Source organism: Pocillopora verrucosa, chromosome 3, assembly GCF_036669915.1.
Source record: "Pocillopora verrucosa isolate sample1 chromosome 3, ASM3666991v2, whole genome shotgun sequence".
Lineage (NCBI taxonomy): Eukaryota > Metazoa > Cnidaria > Anthozoa > Scleractinia > Pocilloporidae > Pocillopora > Pocillopora verrucosa.
In genome coordinates, this window is record NC_089314.1 from 2,520,371 (window position 1) to 2,539,352 (window position 18,982).

An 18,982-nucleotide genomic window follows, 5' to 3' on the forward strand; every position below is an offset into this window, starting at 1 on the left:
CTTTACACTCTAACATCAGTGCTTAAATTCTCCATACTGTTCTTCATACATTTCCCAAGGACATGACAAAGAGAAATAGTTTTAAAATCAAGGGCTTCTTTGATGATCATTTCCTTTAATCTTGTGACATTGATGTTTGATTCAGAAAGTAGATGCTAGTCACTCAAAGGGGTTAAATGGTTGAAGCATCTTGTATAGAATTTGATTAAGAACTACTTGTATTCCTCTAGTTTAAGATTCAAGAACTTCTTCAGTTGGTGATCATTTCCTTTATTCTCCTGACCAATATATGATTCAGGGGTGATATTGTAAGGAGAAATTAGATGCTGGTCACTCTTAAGGGTCAATGGGTTTTGCTTCAGTATGGGGCATTGAGAGCATTCTTAAAACTGTAGATTTCCCAGGGTGGGGCGAAGGAATGAATGGGCTTGGAGTTGAGGGGGTGATGGGCAACATTCTTGTTTCAAAACGAAAGTAGGTCTGAGCAGCAATCAAAACATTGCATTGCATGCTTATTCTTTCTTAGAAATTAATTTTTATTTTGTCTAAATTGTATTACAAAACTCTTGTCTTTGACTGAATTCGTTTTCATCTGATTCAAATTACTATAATCTTATCCACGCCGTACTCAAGAAAGGGAGTGTTGAGCAATAGCATCTCGAAGCTTTGACAAAGGTTCTTACAAGTGGATGTCAACACCGTGCATAGCTGGGAGCTTAGTTCAAAAGCACCAACCAGCTGGGGTACGATTCCTCGCGCTGCCATGTCTTTATTTCACACAATGATATGTCAGCCAAGCAAATGTGATAACAGCGGGTAAGGAGGTTGGATGAAATAAATTCTGCTCTTAAAGAAGATATGCCATAAATAATTCTATGGTTAAAAATCACTGCCAGCTTTCCAATACACTTTCATATTCGTCTGGTGAGATAAAGGGTTGATCCACAGATCTGATGAAGACAATAAGAGAATGAAAGTCAGTGTTGTAGGAGTTTCAATGGAGGTAAGCATAAGCGACATTATCACAAGAACCAATCAGAACAAAAGGTTACCGTCGTCATCAGCCAGTAAAAATTCAAATAAAAAACCTCAAAAAGCGCGGGAAAACGCGGCTGACCAATTCACAAATGGTTTTCGTTTTGCATCTAATTGGCCGAAAGGATGGCGTGGGTTTTCTAAACCAATCACAGATAAACGTAACGCAAAATCAAGGTAGTCCCGAAAAATTCGACACTCAATTGAAAATGACTGCATTTGCTGTCGCGAAGTTCAAACAGTAACGTGAACTCCGCTTTTAGATATGCGCGGTTTTTAAACCTTGAGATACCTTTATAACTAGGTTGTTTGAAGAAAATAAATGGTTTTTATAACGTGTTAAACCTGGCTTACTACAATAAACGTTCAAATGAAACGTTTAGCTGAATTGAAGAAAGTCTAGAAGGTGATTCTGTCGAACATCAACTTAGCTTCGTTTAAATAATCAGACCCTGTATTTCTTGCTGTGACACATTACCTGCGTGGTTTGATTTCTCGCTAAACTGAATAAGTAGGTCTACCTCGCAACGAATTACTCAGTTAAGATACAGCATCACCAAAATCAAGCGCTATTAGGACTGCTTTGGATTTGCTTTAAATCGTTATATGATTGGTCCACATGACTCGCGCCACTAGGTCAACCAATCAAATTCAAAACTGAAACCAGTTGCGACTAGGTCACGCGTCTTCCCGCGCTTGGGAAATTTGCTTGCCATTAATCCGAGTTTTTAATTGCTCCTCGTGATATCTTCCATTGTTGTAATTGGGAGTTATATAATGTTCCTACCTGATCATAATTTCCCCACAGAAAGGACATTCTGATGCGATCAGGTCATCCAGCTCATTCTAAGAAAAATGAGTATATCAAACGGCAATTTTCTACGATTTCAAGCCTTCGAGGTACCAGAGCAAGTATAATCTATTATGTTCTCCTGAAACACAAAGTTTTGTTTGTCTGTTTGTTCGGTTTAGTTGATTTGTCTGTTTTTTTCTCTTTCTTTTGCTTTTAATTTTAGTATTTGGTGGTACTTGCACTACTAACAACGATATCACATTAACGCCACAACCAGCAACGAGTTTTCCAACGCCATACAGCGGTAACTTGCTATGTTTCAGTGAGTTTCGTACTACTGGTTAACACTTGAGTCAACATTTTATCCCAAGAGAGACCAACAAGTTATTTCCTTTTAAACCATTACCAATGTCATGCAGAACGGCTAAGAGAATTGAGGGGAGATGTAGCCTAGCCTAACAGGGTGTTACTTTATTTTGTAGGAAAGACTCCCCTCCCCACCCCATCGCCAAAAAGAAAGGAAAACACTAAAGAGTAATTAAGAGTATTCTGATTTATAGAAAGGCAAAATGTAAATTTCCTTTGAGATCTTGTAAGCGAAAGGGTAAGCGCCCTTGCTGGACTATATAACTCACTGATTGCAAGGCGTTCTAATGATAGTGCACGCACTTTCCTCGATGACCTGACAGTAGCAAACCGGACCAAGTTCTTTACAATGACTCTCACAATTTCAAAATACCTTGAGAGTTTCTCGTGAGGTCGATGAAACCGAGGATGAATCAGTTCTTGACGTCGCGTAGAGCTGGTTAAATAGGTCTTGAACCTTAGCCCTGAAAGATAAGTAAACATTTATCTTTAACTTAACGATAAAGTCCTGGATTAGGTGGCGACAAATATACTTGCTCTTTGATAACATTTTAAGTTTACCTCGATCATTCTCTAATCTGAATATATCAGTAAATTTATCATTTATTCTCCAGTTTGGCCTGCTCTCCATATCAAACAGGCTTTTCCCAAAGAGGAGAAATTTCAAAACACCTCCTTTGAGGTATTCTGTGAATGACTAAAAAACAGTGCATTTTGAAAATACTGACGTCAATTGATGCCTGCTATAATCCCCTTGCGACCATTCTGTGCGCATGTGCTTCTTATCAAGGAGCTCGAGGGGAAGAAAGAGAACCCTCAACACGTTACTGAGCGTTTTAGAATCGGCAGGGGGTTAGGAACTAACTATGGGACGAACTATAATTTAGTTTTACATATGTCTTGTGAGCTAAAATTGTCGTACCTCTGTTTTTCTTTAAGATGTGGTAAAATCTGCAACAAGAGGTGAAAGTCAGATAGAATCATTAACACAAAATAAATGATAACATCAAAGGGCAAGTAATGTTGATTGCTATATTTATGTTGTGTCAAATTGTTGCATCTACAAATCTGGTCAATTCCCTAACATAGGGTGAATGTCTGGTTCGCCACACGATGAATTAGTCAACAATGTTTCCTCAGAATTAACAGGGACAAATTTATATTAACAATAAATGTGCAACACTGAAAAACGAAACCCAAAGTAATCACAATAGTCAATCAAATATTTACGTTATCATTGGCCAATGAAGACTCAAGGTAAAAACAAAAAAACAACCAAAAGTGCGGGAAAACGCGGGCGATCAAATCACGATCGGTTTTCGTTTGGCATCTGATTGGTTTAGAGCATCGCGCTGGTTTTCTGAACCAATCGTTGAACGGAGTAAAGCAAAGCCAAGGCAATCCGGACTACATTCGACACTCAATTGAAAATTGCCCTAAAGTTAGCATTGTAAGATCAAGTACACACCTCATTCTTGAGACAATCTGAATGGAAGGAATGATGACAGGGAAACACATAGAAGCCTCTTGTAAGCAGTGGATATAGGCATATCGAACACTTCTCTTGAGCTGGTACAACCCTGTATCTGAAATGTCCAGCGAAAAAGAATGAAAAAAATGGGTTAGAAACTACATCAATGGCAATACGACCTTGAAGCTGCAGTGAGTACGGATTATTAACAGAACAAAGCCCCGGAACATTGACGTAATACAGACATCAATTTAAGGAAATGCAGTTTACACGGAGGAAAAATTAAATTCACGAGTGATTTCAGAACAATGGTGGCCCAACGAAATGAAACTGCACGCCTTGAAGACAGCAGAAACAGAACGAAATTCCCGGCAAGAAATCCAAATCCTTGGGTGTAGCGTTTTGGTATAAAGAAAACAGCTCTCCGATTAAGCTTGCTTGGTTACTTCATTTCTTAGCCCATGACAATGATCACCAAATAACTAACTTCTTTCCTAAATAGAGGTTTCGACACAGGTAGGTTACCAGCAGTCTATTGCCGCCTTTAACCCTTTACATCCTAACATCAGTATGCATATTCTCCATACTTTCTCGATACCTTTCTTAAGGTTCTGAAAAGAAGAATTTGTTTAACAATCAAGAGCTTCATAAGTTGTTGATCATTTCCCTTATTCTCATGACCTTAATGCTTTATTCAGGGGTGATCTTGTAAGGAGAAATTAGATGCCAATCACTCTTAAGGGTTAAAGGGTTAAGACCTCTTACTACCATCGAGCAGGCTCTCGTGCTTGGGTTTCGCCTTATGGCCACTTTTTGGACACAGCCGCCCATTTTACCAGTGGCATCCGCTGATGGCAAAGTTAATAGATTAAAAACCCCTGTAACATTTTTAGGGCTACTTAATGCACTACGTTAATTTAACTCACTTATTTCTCATTTCATGGATGTCTCCTCGTATCGTTTTGGCACTTTCTGTAGCTTCCTAATAAAAGAAATTAAATATGAAAACTTTCCTCTGAGAAGTGCGCATTCAGAATAACATAAATAACCCCCATTGTCCCGGCATGCTATTCTGGGGAGATAAAAGGTTTAGATGAACGAAAGGCAGAAGATGTGCTGCATCGTGCTTTGTTGTGGTTGAAACAGTTACATGAGACTTTGAGAGTAGGCGCTTAACCAGTTAACAAGAATAATTCTCTCACTTACTTGCATTTCGCTTTTTAGTTCTTCAATGTGTTGATTGTATTCATGAAGTGACGAGCAAATAGCATCCTAAAATGAAAAACAAATTTCAAGTATGTGAACTACATTACCATTGTTTGACCAAAGAAAATCGAAGAAAGGGAAAATGGCTTTGCCAAGTGTTATTTTGCGCATTTTAAGTAAAATAAAGAAATATTACCTTGAAATGATCAATGGTAACAAAATCCTGGAAAAATGGAAGGATATCTTCAATTTTTAGAAGTTCACTTTGGTTCAAAAACTCCATTGCCCTACAAAAACAAAACAACAACAACATTGATGTGAGAATGGCAATCACAGATAAAACATCAGTTTTTACGATTCAAACAACTTAAATACTTCATCACATTGCTGAGGTAGTAGTATACAGTACTTGATTACGTTCGATGCTCAGTTGAGAATAGCTCTATGCTAACAAGAGTAATCGATATTTCTCTTTAGAAGTATAAACATTTAACAAAAAAACATGATGTTTGTTATTTTCCTTCAAGCAGGATTCAAGCATAAACAGAAAAAAATAGAAAAGTATAGGTGCTTTTCCCCTCGTAAAAATTCAAACGTTGGATCATTGAAGTTTGGTAGAAGATGTTAAAATTCAAGCCATCTAGCAGTACTCAGTTAACAGGTGATGCGCTGTATATTTACTTTTTCACATCTCCTTCTTCTTCCACCACATGTCGCGCAATTCTAAGCCAGAGTTTTTTCCTCAACACTTCGTCGTCCTCCGGCGGCTTCTGGGCTTGAATCTTCGCAAGATCTACATCGACCTTTAAAAAATACATTTAGCATAACAGTGTGAGCCCAAAAAAGGTCGTCATACACCAAGTTCGTTCACAAAGTACACAACATCAATTCGTATATTTTCCTTACTCATCTCTAAACAATCCCTATGGTGCTTAGAAGGAGAAGTTGTTTAACAATCAAGGGCTTCTAAACTTGGTAGTTATTTCCTTTATTCTCGTGACCATTGATGTTTGATTCAGGAGGTAAATATTGTATTTAAGGAGAAATTAGATGCTAGATGCTAGTCACTCATGGGGGCAAAGGGTTTAAGCGTCTTGTATAGAGTTAGAGTAAAATATGGTTGGATTCTAATTACCTTTAAAGACAAATCAACCGCTTCTTCAAAGAGTCCCATGGTACTGTAGATGTGAACACAGGCTTTCTGTTTGTCATGTTCTGAACACAGTCTCAAGGCGTACTTCATGTCATAGCAAACTTCTTCTGGATCCTAAAGAGACAGGGATCGTTACACATGGGTTTGGTGGGATCGAAGAAAAACAAAGGCAACAACAAACAAGGGAAGAAAAGACGATAGTAATTGTTACAAAATCTCGGCGATAAAAGACTCCTTGGTTTTTCAGGTCATTAATTCATGGAAAATGGCTTACATTTACAAGGAAACAGTGAAAATTCTCAAGTCTCATTTGTCTACTAATAAATTTGTTTATCCTTTGATTCATTTCGTTTTCTGCAGATAACCTCGGAAAAAATGGAGTTTCCTCAGGAAGTCGCGTTCCTCACTGTAATTGGTGGTACTAGCTTGTCCTTAGGTTTTGGCATATACGATGCATTTGTTTGAAAAAAAAAAGAAATTAAATCTGCATCATGAAACAACGCCTAAGCATCAGCTAAAAAACATATCCTTTCAGCACATTTGGTTGCACAAAGCATAAAAACCAACAAAACATAACCAAAATCAATGAACTAGTTTGCAAAACGAACAGTGTTGGCTCAGAGTACACTGCTATATGAAAGCGTTCAATTAGTATTTCACAGAGATGGTGAGGGGTAAAATGCATGTGGAAGAAACTTAATTAATTCGTACGAATGACAAAGACTTCAGCTAATTCTGAGCAGGTGTAAAATGAGCAGAAAAACCGTAAGGAATTTTCTTGCCGAGCCTTTTAGTATCAAACCTGTCCTTGCATTTGCAGGTATCGTAATAATGACTCATCATCTTCTTGTTCAATGTATAACGACAGCAAATAATTGTGAATAGCCTGGTCTCTGTTTCCGAGTCTCTCTATGCAGAACTCCAAGTAGCGGATGGCCTCCTCGGTCTGTGTCAAAATCAACGGGGTGAACAAACATCATAAATCTAGACAGGGTAAGTTTCTAAAGGAGCTGTGGTGCTGCGTCGATAAATAATCTGGTTTTATCAGCTGAGATAATGACGTTAGTTGGCCCCCGTGAAAACTATCTAAAGCTGACGTTAGCCCTTCGTCAGAGCGAATCATTCGCTTTGACGAAAGGCTGACACTCGTAACGCTCCTTGGACTTGGGGTCAGCCGCGGTGAAATCGTGGTTGTGGTGCTTCACCGAGTGTGGTGGGCTTCAATAATGCATTCAATTCATACCTGAGTTGACTTCCCTTGTTGGTGATAGTGAACCAGCGCAGGAATCAGTCGGCGTGGATCCAGCTTCTTCTTTTTCTGTTCAGTCCAGGCATTTACCGTTTGCCGCGGAATGTGCTGCATTAGCACAGGAGAGAACTTGTAATAAAGCTCCGTATCTGTCTAGAGAAACAAAAAAGTATCAAAAATGTCTGTCCGTTTACGAATACATGTACAACCTTCAGCCTAATCTCGTAAAGTTGCATGTGCAGTAAAATATAACATAAAAGTAGCTTAAGGAGTATGTGTGTAATTTTCGTGAAGAAATTCAGTTTTTTTTCGCCATATTTGCGGTCACATCTCATATTCTATAACGGGGAGGTAGCGATTGGAGAAAGAAAACATGTTTTCTTCTAATGAGCTAAGCGCGAGACCAAACATGGCGGCTAATCGATCTGACATTAACTCGTGCTCCCTTCTAAGACGTCTACAATGCATGTTTAGGATAACATCTTTTTAAACAAAGGATCCAGGTAAAATTCTTATGGACCACAGAGCAGTTTTCCAACCTGTTTAGTGAGGACATCCAATGCAGCCATAAAGTCATCATGCTGAATATGATGACTGATAACATGCTCAAAATCTACAACAAAAACAAAAAATTTACAATTTATGAAAACTTTTAATCAACATTTTATTGCTTTCTTGTAAAATTTCCCTATTAATGGGAATCGTTAAATATCAGTTGCAGCCGCCGTAACTTTTCAGTTTAAATCTAGAAAGACGTACCTTGCATAAACATGGCAAAAAATATTAAGTTCTCTACATCTCCATGACTAGAGATCAAATCATAGGCTGTCTTCCTGTTTTGATCGAGACATGTCTGAAATAAATCATTGAAATTGATTATAACTCGATTTACAAGTTTTAATGTATCTGTATTTTGATTATTTCCCAGAGTGGCCACTGTAAAGGATACAGTAGAATCAGAATCAGCAGGTCCGCGGTTGAACTCTGGCCTGCCAGAATCATGATATCCTTAAGATGCTCTACTCTTACAGTGCCTTATTACACCCACTGGTACATACATGCATTGACCAATCAGAGGACTACCAGAGAAACCTGATCAAATACTTAGGAGGGGGATAGTCCACAATGAATTATCATTCATCTAAGAGAAGAATTACCGTTGGATTTCATAGCTTGACGGCCCAGCTTGTTTTTTTGTTTTTGTTTTTTCTTTCGGGGGGGGGGGGGGGGGCATTCGCTTCGGTAGCCACCTAAAGCTTGTCGAATAAGATCGGTTTCAGTCGGTTTAGAACAAGGTGAGTTATTTTGATGAAGAGTCTCGTATGTGAGGTTTACCATACAAGCCACTGTCTGTTTTAATCGGCTCAGATGCTCTTTTCACCCACCTTTACTTTGGTTTGAGCAAGGAACTTCCTGAATTCTTCCTGTAAGCCTTCGTACTTTAGTTTAGCGTTTTCTTCCTTTAAACCTCCCAAGTCGTTCAAATACAATTCGATCAGCCACATTATCAGCATAGTCATTTGTGTCTTGTCCTTCAAAACAAAACCAAACACAAAATTAAAAAAAAAAAAACGAAATACTGTTTAAAAGACAAAAAAAGGAAAAACCTTTCTAATATCCACATCTCTCTCTTCTCGAAATATATTGCGGTTTCAACAGCATACTTTTTGCCGTAAGGGAACGAGTTGAAATTATGTGAGGGGCGAATGGTAAAAGCGGAACCTCCAGTTACACCTTGTACCCTTCATAAAATTATTACAGAGGTGCATCTATACTCTGGTTCCACGTATCATAACAGTTAGTTTCATACTACCGTATCTGTAGCTACAGTTCCTTTTCAATTTGTTAGCAAAAAGAGCATGTATCCTCTGTTAGTAGAAGCTTTTTAATTGATCAAAAGCACTACATCCATTCTGCTACCATACAAAACTCACTTCTCTTGAATTATCTACCAAGACCTGCAATGAACTCTGTCAGTAATTTGATTTAATTTACCTGGTATTTCATACTATCTAGCTTTTTTAAAAGAAACATCCTGAGTGCCTGGCTCTCCTCAACTTGAATAAACTTTAAGGCAACCTCCTCAAATGATACTTGAGTTTGGGCATAGCATCTGGCAGCATTGGCGTAACTAAATAAGACACAAGGGAAAGTGTAAAAAATATATAATATGTCCATCAGTCACTCAGACATTTCCCGATTCAAATAAGAAAACAATAGCTTTACATTATTCGATCACTACACCACTCAACACATAAGACAGAGCAGGTCGTTGTTAGTGGCACCTCGGCAAGAACGCTTCTTAGCCCGCGGCGAGAGCTCTGCAAGGGGCCTGGCACCAATCATTATCAGTGCCAGACCTCTCGCAAACCTCTCTTTGACTCATATCAAATCTTTAGTTCCGCAGACGGAGAAATGCGCTTATAAAAATACACAGTGGATAGTTCATGCAGAGTCTGGAAAATACCATTTTATAGGGTAAAGTCAAGATTTTTCTTGATACGATTTGCATTTCGGATATACACTTCAGAATACCCCGCAACTCATTTACATGTCATTGAATAAGAATAGCGTCTATTGTGTTATGCCTCGATCTCCAAAGCCTCCCGACACATGTAAGTGAGGCGGACCAAAGTTGCGGGGTATTCTGAAGTTTAGCCTGCATTTCCCTTGGTGAACTGTTACAGCTGAATAACAAGAAGGAGAAGCAAGTTCCTTAAATTAACTGTGTATACCTCTTGCTTTCAAATAGTTCCTCAGCTTGTTTAGTTAACACTTTATCCAAATTTGCTGGATTATCCTGGTGGCGAAAGTAACTAATTACGTTTGTATTGTCTTTATAAGCTACATAAAAAATCTTTCACTTTTAATTTGTTATATAACAAAAATGAATCCAAGGTCAAAATTGTAAGCAGGTAATTTGTAATTTATTAAAAAAAAAAACAACATAACATGTAACATAACATGCACCAAAAATTGGAGTAACCTGATCAAGTAACATACTTTCACATTTAATACAACACTGGGCAAAGTTTTAAACGTATTCTCCAGCCTGGATACATGACAAGATCGCTATCCTATCAGAATGTCCAATTACAAGTTGTCCCACATGGAACACTAATTTTCACAAATAGCATCAGCACTAAAGACAAAACCATTTTGAACCACCAATACAGTAACCATGTTTAACATTACCCTGCAATACTCCTTGGCCAACTCAAATTCTCCCCTTTCAAGGTACATTTTCCAGACATCCCTACAAAAAAAGATGAAGGTGTTTAGATTGTTGCATTAAAACTGTATTTACTCTAACATCGGTATGTATAATCTCCTTACTGGTCTCTATAGAACTCCTAAGGTGCTGTCAGGGAGAATTAGTCTTAACATTCTTGGGTTTTTTAATTTGGTGAACATTTCCTTCATTCTTTTGACTTTCATGTGTGATTCAGGGGGTGATATTGTAAGGAGAAATTAGATACTGGTCACTCTTAAGAGTGAAGGGGTTAAAAATACTGCTGCTAAATGAGTGGTCTGACTTTCATTTTATCCAATAATGGTTAAAAATGGTCACTGGGGAAAGTGATTGTTACCTGCTCTCTCTTGTAACATGATACTGAAAAATTGCTGAATCTGAGAATATCCACAAAGTCTTCTTCACTGTATCAATAAAGAGTCCTCTCATTGCACCATACTAAAAAAAATAATCAACAGGCACAGTCACATTGCAGCTGTGTGCATTTCATGAATTTTTGTGCAGGTACAAGGTGCAGTGCTGTCAATAAGTTTGAAAGTAAAGAGGAAATAAGAAATAGTGTGCAGCCAGGTCATCATTTATGGATGCCATGTTGTTTCAACAGATCAAAAGCAAGACTAGGAGCCATTTAGCCTGCAGTGCAGGCATCCTATAGGGGCGAGTTGACTTTAAGAAGCTTGCAATCTTTTACTCAACTGGTCATATTTGATTTAGGGTTAGAGTGGATGGTGGGGGGAAGGGGGTTGGCAAAGGTGAGATCATAGTTAGTAGAGGGGAGATCTATCCATTGCCCCACCCCCTGATCCCTCTCCTTCTTTTTGACCCTTGCTCACCCACTGATACAAATTTCTTTCCCTTCCTAGCATTCTGCTTCTGTAAAAATCAGATGGCAACTCTAATTTTCCCCAAGATAACACTGAGCACTCACTTGCCAAAATTAACCCTACTCTGCAGGCTAGCAGTGAACAATAATTGTTATTGTTCACTCCAGTTAAAATGTGCATTGCACAAATCAGCAAATTTTGACCACGTAAATTGTGCATTCAATTCCACCAAAAATTTGAAAAAATTTGGCTTCACTACAAATTTCTTTCATGGTATTTCAATAATTATATGATTTTTCAACAGAAATGAGGCAAAAGTACTTGCCTGATAATAGCAGACAAGCCAATAGTTGAAGCCAGCTACCAGCTCTTACTGAGAGCTCTAAAAGTCACTTTAAAAACTGTTATTCATTTTGATATATCCTCTCACTTTCATTTTTGGTCCAAATTAAAAATCTAATACCAACCCGAGGTGGAAACTGATCTTCAAACACAACTTGTTCACTGAGAAGTGATACTGCCTGAAACCTAGTGAAAAAGCCAAACAGATTTCACCTAAGCATGACTATGGCATTGACAATTAAAGGTGCATCTGTCTTGCTAGTCAGAATGACAAATTGAGCTTCAAACACTAACAAAAGAAAAAAAAAGAACAAGAAAATACATGAATAGTGCCATTACATGCAATATTTTATGCACATATCTATCTAAATTTAATTTCAAAGACAGACCATAAACACTGGGAATTGTCATAAAATGCAACAAGTTGCTCCATGACCAGTTTTTTACCACTGACACTGTCTATACTTGCTTTGACAACCAAAGTTTTAACAGCTTCAGGAGTATGGCCCAAAATATCTAAGGTCAACAGTTTCTGATGAAATTTTCTCTACAACTATCTTCTAATTGAAGGCCACAACCCTTTGGGAGACGTGTGGTTTTTCTGAAGTCAATTGGGTCATGAACAACAGGACAACAAAAAATGCTTCTCCAAGTTACACCTACAAAATTGTTGTCCAAATACAAACTACATACTTGTCTTTATGCAGCATAAGAGCATGGAAACCTGTCAGTCCAATGGATAGAGGAGGTGTTGTCTCCTTTCCTTCCTCAAACCCATATCTTGTGTTGAGTTGAGAAAAATTGTTTTTTAAATTAACAAAATTAATGTATACTTTGAATGTTCACAATTACATTAAGTGTAACTAAATTGTGAATTGATTTGTTCTAAAAGGATACTGTAATAGTCTTGTTTCTGCTGTGATATTATCACAAGACTCAGGGGGACCAAAGTCTAGTTTACCAAAGTAAACACCACTTCCTAGAAGATGGAGAGATAAGATAATCAGGGGTTTCAGTAAAAGTTGGTTGCAGGCAGTCAATAGCCATCTGTAAGATCTCATATTGCTGTCTGTTTGCCTGAAAGCAGGCCCTCCTGTTTGGGTTTCCTTTACACCACAGCTGCTTATAAGACCATTCACAGCTGTTTAACAAAAAAGTTCTTGATTTTCAGTGCCTAACTCTCTCTTGCCAGCAAGCTGGCCAACAAGAGGACTGGCCAATTAGAAATTTACTGATTTGGTGTGTACATAAGTTGGGGAATAAATTCACTATGTCACTAAAATAATGGAAGTAAGGAGAACAGACCTGTGAGCCACGCAAAAGAACTTGGCAGACCCCTAATCTTGGGGTAAAACAGAGCTAATTCACTAGAATCCAAATGGCCTGGCATCTCAAGGAAAGGTGCTAAAAAAATCAAACAATAAAAAAGTGAATGAGGACCAGGGAGAAGAACAGATGATAGAAAATAAAGATGGTAGGACAAAAGAACAAACTAGCCACATAAAAATAAAAGATGACTGACTACTGACTGAATGAACAAAACAAACAAGAGAAAGAAAAGAAATAAGCAGAGCTAAAAAGAAATAAAACCTTGAGGTGAATGGCATTGTAGAAGGATGAAAGGAAGGGATCTTTACAGAAAGGACAGGAAAAGTTTTATTTAAAAGCCTCCTTTCTTCCCTCAAAACGGGAATATTAAAAAAGGGTAACAGTTATCACAAGTAGCAGAGGAATCATGATTACCAGGGTTGCTCTCATATTCTGCAAACAGTGGCTGTAAATCCAGGGAGTCTGTAACTGTTACATCACCAATAAACTGATAAAGGCGGCTGTATGCAAAGGAAAATAGAATATTATGAGGCATCACTAATGAAATTAATGACAAAGTGTTACTAAATGTAGAACAGATATCAATTTTTTAAATATCACTCGCAACTTGCTCAAGTCATTTAATAAAAAATAAACAGCTCCTCAAGTCTTTAAGTTGATGGAAATACTGTCATGAACTGAATTGTTTTAGCCTGTTCCTCTATGTGTTTTCCCAGAGAGCTAAGAAATAGCAAGCCAACTGTTTTGAACCCTGGAACTTGCTTGTATCCATTTTCCAGTAAAAAAGTCCACATAAGGGCTAGTGAAAATCTGAAATTCCACCAATTTTAGTTGTCAGGAGCTGAGCACCACTGTTTAAGCCATGGAAAAATTTCAATTACTGTTTCCCTTTCTCCTTTAAATTTCCAAGCCCTGAAAATAGAGATACATCACAAGCCAAGCTTGTAAAAGTCTTAACAAAAAGATCTCATATAATTAGGCTATGTCAGTAGTACCTCAGTGTTGATACCATAACGAAGTATTTCCTGTCAGATTTTGGAGACACAGGAAACTTCTCAAACATGATTCCATAAATTGACTCTTCTGGACCACCAATTGAATTCACATTGTACAACTGAAACACAAGATTATTTTTAAAGTGCTTTTAAAGTATGATTTAAATCTCTCTCTTAATAATTATATAATATGTATGTAATATGTTATGGTTCAATTTTATCCTTGGTTCAAATTTTATTTTCCTTTGTTTCAAACTCATTATCATACATTACAATAGCCAAAAACATAAGAAAAGAAAATTTGAACCAAGGATAAAATTGAACCACAACATATGTATACAATATATGATTGTATACTATGTAATGAAGAAACATAAAACAGTTTCTGTGTTTACATAGCCTGATGTAAACACGCGAGAGGTTGGGAGAACACGAGATAAGCGTAGGAAACCACGACGCAAAGCGGAGTGGTTTCCAGCTTATCTCGTGTTCTCCCAACCTCTCGCGTGTTTACATCAGGCTATGTAAACATGGAAACTATTTTACATTTCTTTTATAAAATAACTAATGAAAGAGGAACGAAAACCATGTTTACATACGCTCATGTAAAATGGTTTTATGGCCAATCAGAGTGCGCGTACTATTTGAAATATTTTATAATGTATAATATACAATGAAATACAGCTTTTTTTCACAGTTTGACTCACTTGCTTCCAAAATTTTTCCAAACCACCTTGAAAGAACTTCTCCTCTGGCTCTAACTCTGTTTCAAATACCAGCCCTGACAAAATTGAAAAGAAAATGTAAAATGTACATGCAACAGACACATAGTGTTTCGTTACCGGTGGAGCCAGCGAAGTTTGCCAGTTAACCAGAGTGATTTTGTTCATTCAATTTGAAATGACTTTATTAAACTGAGTGGCTGCCATTTCACTCATGGTAAAAAAAAAAAAAAAAAAAAAAAAAAAATTAATCTTAGCTCCAGGTGCTAATGAGAAAAGAAAACTCCTAGATTCTCTAAATACTCCACTCCTACAACATGTGACTCCCAAACTAACAGCACAATTTGCTGAGAGACTACACTTAGTTATTTATTTACAAGAATGCCATCAAAAAGAAACCTAGAGCACCTGGCCAAAAAATGGAAATCAGTAATTGATGAAATCAACTAAGACAATAAAAGAACAGAAATGATAAAAAGTCTGGATCAATATCAGTATCTTAGCAACCGCCCACCTACCCCTCCCCTAACCCAATATTAACCCTAGCTTGTTATCAATTGACTGTTGTTGGGCTTGGGGAGGGGTAGGTGGGCAGTTGCCCAGATACTGATATTGATCCAAAAGTCTAATCTATGTACAACACACATAGGACCACCAAACAGTACTCACACATAATCCTACACACAGTCTATTATTTTTTCAATCATAAATACATTTTAAATACACTGCTGAAATTTGCTAGCAAAAACGTTCATCACGAAACAAACCTTTGGTTGTCCCCAGAAGAATTGTCTGTGTAGAACTCTCAGTCAGTTTTGATTTATTCCATGCAATGGCATTGATCAGATGTCCCTAAAGACCACATAAAAATATCAAGAACTTAAGAAACTGGTCTGAATTACATTATACTTAAAATATAGTATATTTGAAGCCTGATGGATATCTCTAAGCAATGTTCTGCATTCACTTTTAATGTAACTACAAATGATTTTAATTCAACATTTCACCCACGATGGTGTTAGCTAGGTTGCATCACCTTGTAGAAAGTATTGAGATTTTAGCACTCCCAAGCCAATTTTATGCCACTTCATTTGAGTTTTCCAGGCTAACTACTGCCTTCAGATGCAGTTCTTACCAATTAGACCACACCTATGTTCATTCAAAGGTAATTACTAGTGGCTTGAATTGTAGCCTGTCAAAAGGCGTCAGTCAGAAAGGCCATGAAGGACCTGGCTTTGAGTGAGACCACCTGTAAGGAGAGAGGGTAGGGTAGGAGAATCTTCCAGCCCTTCTCACTTTTCCCCCCTGTTCACAAACTATCTCAGTCATTGTGGCTCATTTTATCATGGATTTTTTTCTTTGTATGGCTGTGGTAACTGAATTCCCCAAAACGTGGGAAACATTATTACCTATTGATACTTAATAGGCATATTTACTACTTTGTAATAGTCAAGCATACAGTACCTTCATTTTTGCTAATGGTTTGGGCTTCTTGGAATTCCTGGCTAAATAGAATGACTCTTGAGACTTCATGCAGACAATAAGATGTCTGGCAGTTGGATCCATGAAGATTCTATGAACAGAGTCATCCATTCGTTTGGTGATATCAACGCCTGCGTAAATATTGATTTATAAAAGTTAATTCTGAGACTACCAGAGCTAAGAAGTACAACATACTTTTCTTTTTTCAGCTACTCATGAGAATTTAATGTTAGTTGTTTCAACTTCAGTTAATGCTTTAAAAATTGTTACTCTGTGCTGATCAATGTTGCATGATTTTTTGGTGGTAAGTAGATCAATTGTAACCAAAGCCAAAAGTTTAATAACTTCGAGGCAAATAATACAGAACACTGTGCAGCATTCTGCAAGTCACTGACAAAACACGATATCTTCCCTTGACCTGGTTTAATTGATGGCCGTTTTATCATTTGATAAACAAGTTTAAATTGGTTATCACCTAAGGAAAATTATCAGAAATAGCTATCTCACAACTCAAAAGAGCAATCAGCCATTTTTCAACATAGAGCACAACCATGTACAACCAGACACATGCAAAATGTTCATTGCTGCAAAACTAAGACACTGTTACTCATGAAAAAACAAAATTTGCAGAAAGTTAATTCCAGGCCATGCAATTTGCTCTCCATTAAAGAAACAGAGAAAAAACAAATCACCAACTTTATTCTCATCTTCTGTCATCTTGACAGTCAATGAAAAGTGAATGTACATATGACCTTATGGTATATAAACCTGAACTTAAATAAGTACATTTCTTCATTCATGGCACTTACTATCTATTTCACTAGGGTTTGTCAAATCCAGTCTCATCAGCACATTGTTACTCAGTGCTATAGCAACCATATTGTTACACACAACAACATCAACTATATTGCTTGGTGGTCTGAAAACAATGCGTACAAGATATATAAATCAGTCACATAAAAATTACTCTCAGGGAAGGCTACGTTTGAGTTATTACAATAAAATTTATCTAAAACTAGCCGTGGTAAAGAACTGTTTGGTTGAAATTTAAAACTTTTGCCTGACTTACAGACCATAATGTCTTAGCTCATGTATCATTGAACAAATGTGTGACAAATTTCAAATTTGATGGGCACACGTGTTCTTGGCTAGTTGGACAGTCTGAATGTGGGTACACGTATATGATGCAAAAAAACATTTGTTTTAATGAAGCCAAATAATGAAATTCTTTGATAGTGATCCACTTTATAAAATAATACTGTATCTGTGTGGCTGTAGGTAAAAACATGTAGAGTTGATGTCATCTTCTGTAGACAATTTTTGACAACCAGTTTTACTTCTTGTCTGATGAAAACTACTCAGTAGCTTGAGAAGTGACCAAGCTATAGACGACAATTATTTGCAAGCTTGCATATACCTCAATTATTATCCAACTTCATTGAAAGAGTAGAATATTAACAAGCAAATGGAGTACAAATATTCCACAATATTTTAAAGTTAATTGGGTCGTTGCATTTAACAGGTTCCAGGCTAAGTTTGTGTGAGTTGTTCCAAAGGAAATTTGAGGACATTTGTGCAGTTGGATAATAAATAACTCATTAGATAATTTGGTGTATATTATAATTATAGGTACTCTTACTTACTGATTGTATTTGAAACTTTGGGGGGAGGGGGGAAGGGGAGCTGGGATTTTAAGGGGGCTCTGCTCAGTAGACTGAATATCTAAATCGTTGTGCATTAAAGGGGAGGGATTGGGGAAAAATTCAGCCTTCTAAAAGACTTTTCAATTTTCTGTGAACTACATGGTACACCATGTTTTCATTTGTATGTTTATTCTGTCGTACTTGTTATCAAAGAGATCTGATGTCTATGGCTATTTACCTGAAGTTGATTTTCTGTCGCCGAAAAATGGGAACATCATCTTCACTCTTAACTTCTACGTATCCAGTTGATATCTGTTGTTTAAGCATGGAGATACCAAACATGATGAATACCATTTAAAGTTTATGTCCAAAACGAAATTTATGATAACCTGAATTTCTTATGTTCTATAAAGGACATCAGTGACACACTTTGCTGCACCTTGTACCACATTTCAACATCATCTGTGATATATTACTGAAAAGATGTACGGCAACATGAAATCTATTTGTTGAGCAGACACCTATGGTACACAGTAATTTAATATTATATTAGCTAAATTAATTGGGCGCATTTTGATTGATTCTTACTCATGATCTATTGGAGGACAGACCCCATTTTTATGTCATCTGAAGTCTAATACTGAATAGGTGCAGGGCAACATGGAATCTATCAGTGCTTTGAAAATTTAATAGAGAGCAACTAACTTCAACGCTGTTAACTACCACTGAAGTTCAGATCTGCATGAATCAAAACTTGGTTCGAAATACCCATAAATGTGTGTTTATCTTACTTCTCCTGACACCTGAAATAAGAAAAAATTGTAAATTTGCTTACAGGTTCCGTAACGTCTGGTCCTAGAAACGGATTCAAGTTTTCTCCCGCTGAAGCTTGCATGTACTGATCGAGAATGGACGCCATCTTAGCGAAGGTTCCATACTACATCTACCGGGGAGGGGAGATACAGGAATTTTTTTTTTTTTTTTCTCCTACTTAAAAAATTTTCTTATGGCTTTGAGTCGTGTTCGGATATCTACTGAGTGATAGCGTTTAATTCCAATAAAAACTTTTAACCTGAACTTAAGTTTTTCTCATTTTATTGTTTTTTTTTTTCGCTTTTT

The 18,982-nt window shown here is 37.1% G+C and overlaps 1 protein-coding gene across 1 annotated transcript; it reads right to left on the reverse strand.

Annotated features, from left to right (window-relative positions):
• Positions 1–13: 13 nt before the first annotated feature.
• On the reverse strand, positions 14–18,798 carry LOC131780691 (vacuolar protein sorting-associated protein 18 homolog). Its single transcript, XM_059097299.2, has 31 exons — positions 18,699–18,798; positions 18,102–18,175; positions 17,030–17,139; positions 16,203–16,351; positions 15,506–15,590; positions 14,724–14,797; positions 14,017–14,135; positions 13,436–13,521; positions 12,998–13,096; positions 12,590–12,671; positions 12,386–12,472; positions 11,818–11,878; positions 10,864–10,964; positions 10,469–10,529; positions 10,009–10,073; positions 9,269–9,404; positions 8,659–8,805; positions 8,033–8,126; positions 7,813–7,886; positions 7,268–7,426; positions 6,827–6,970; positions 6,007–6,138; positions 5,553–5,674; positions 5,068–5,158; positions 4,872–4,937; positions 4,592–4,647; positions 3,663–3,780; positions 3,117–3,145; positions 2,568–2,658; positions 1,823–1,881; positions 14–950 (listed from the first exon to the last, which is right to left on the reverse strand). The coding sequence occupies exons 1-31, from the start codon at positions 18,780–18,782 to the stop codon at positions 887–889; spliced, it is 2,919 nt and encodes a 972-aa protein (XP_058953282.2). The 5' UTR covers positions 18,783–18,798; the 3' UTR covers positions 14–886.
• Between the last annotated feature and the right edge of the window lie 184 nt (positions 18,799–18,982).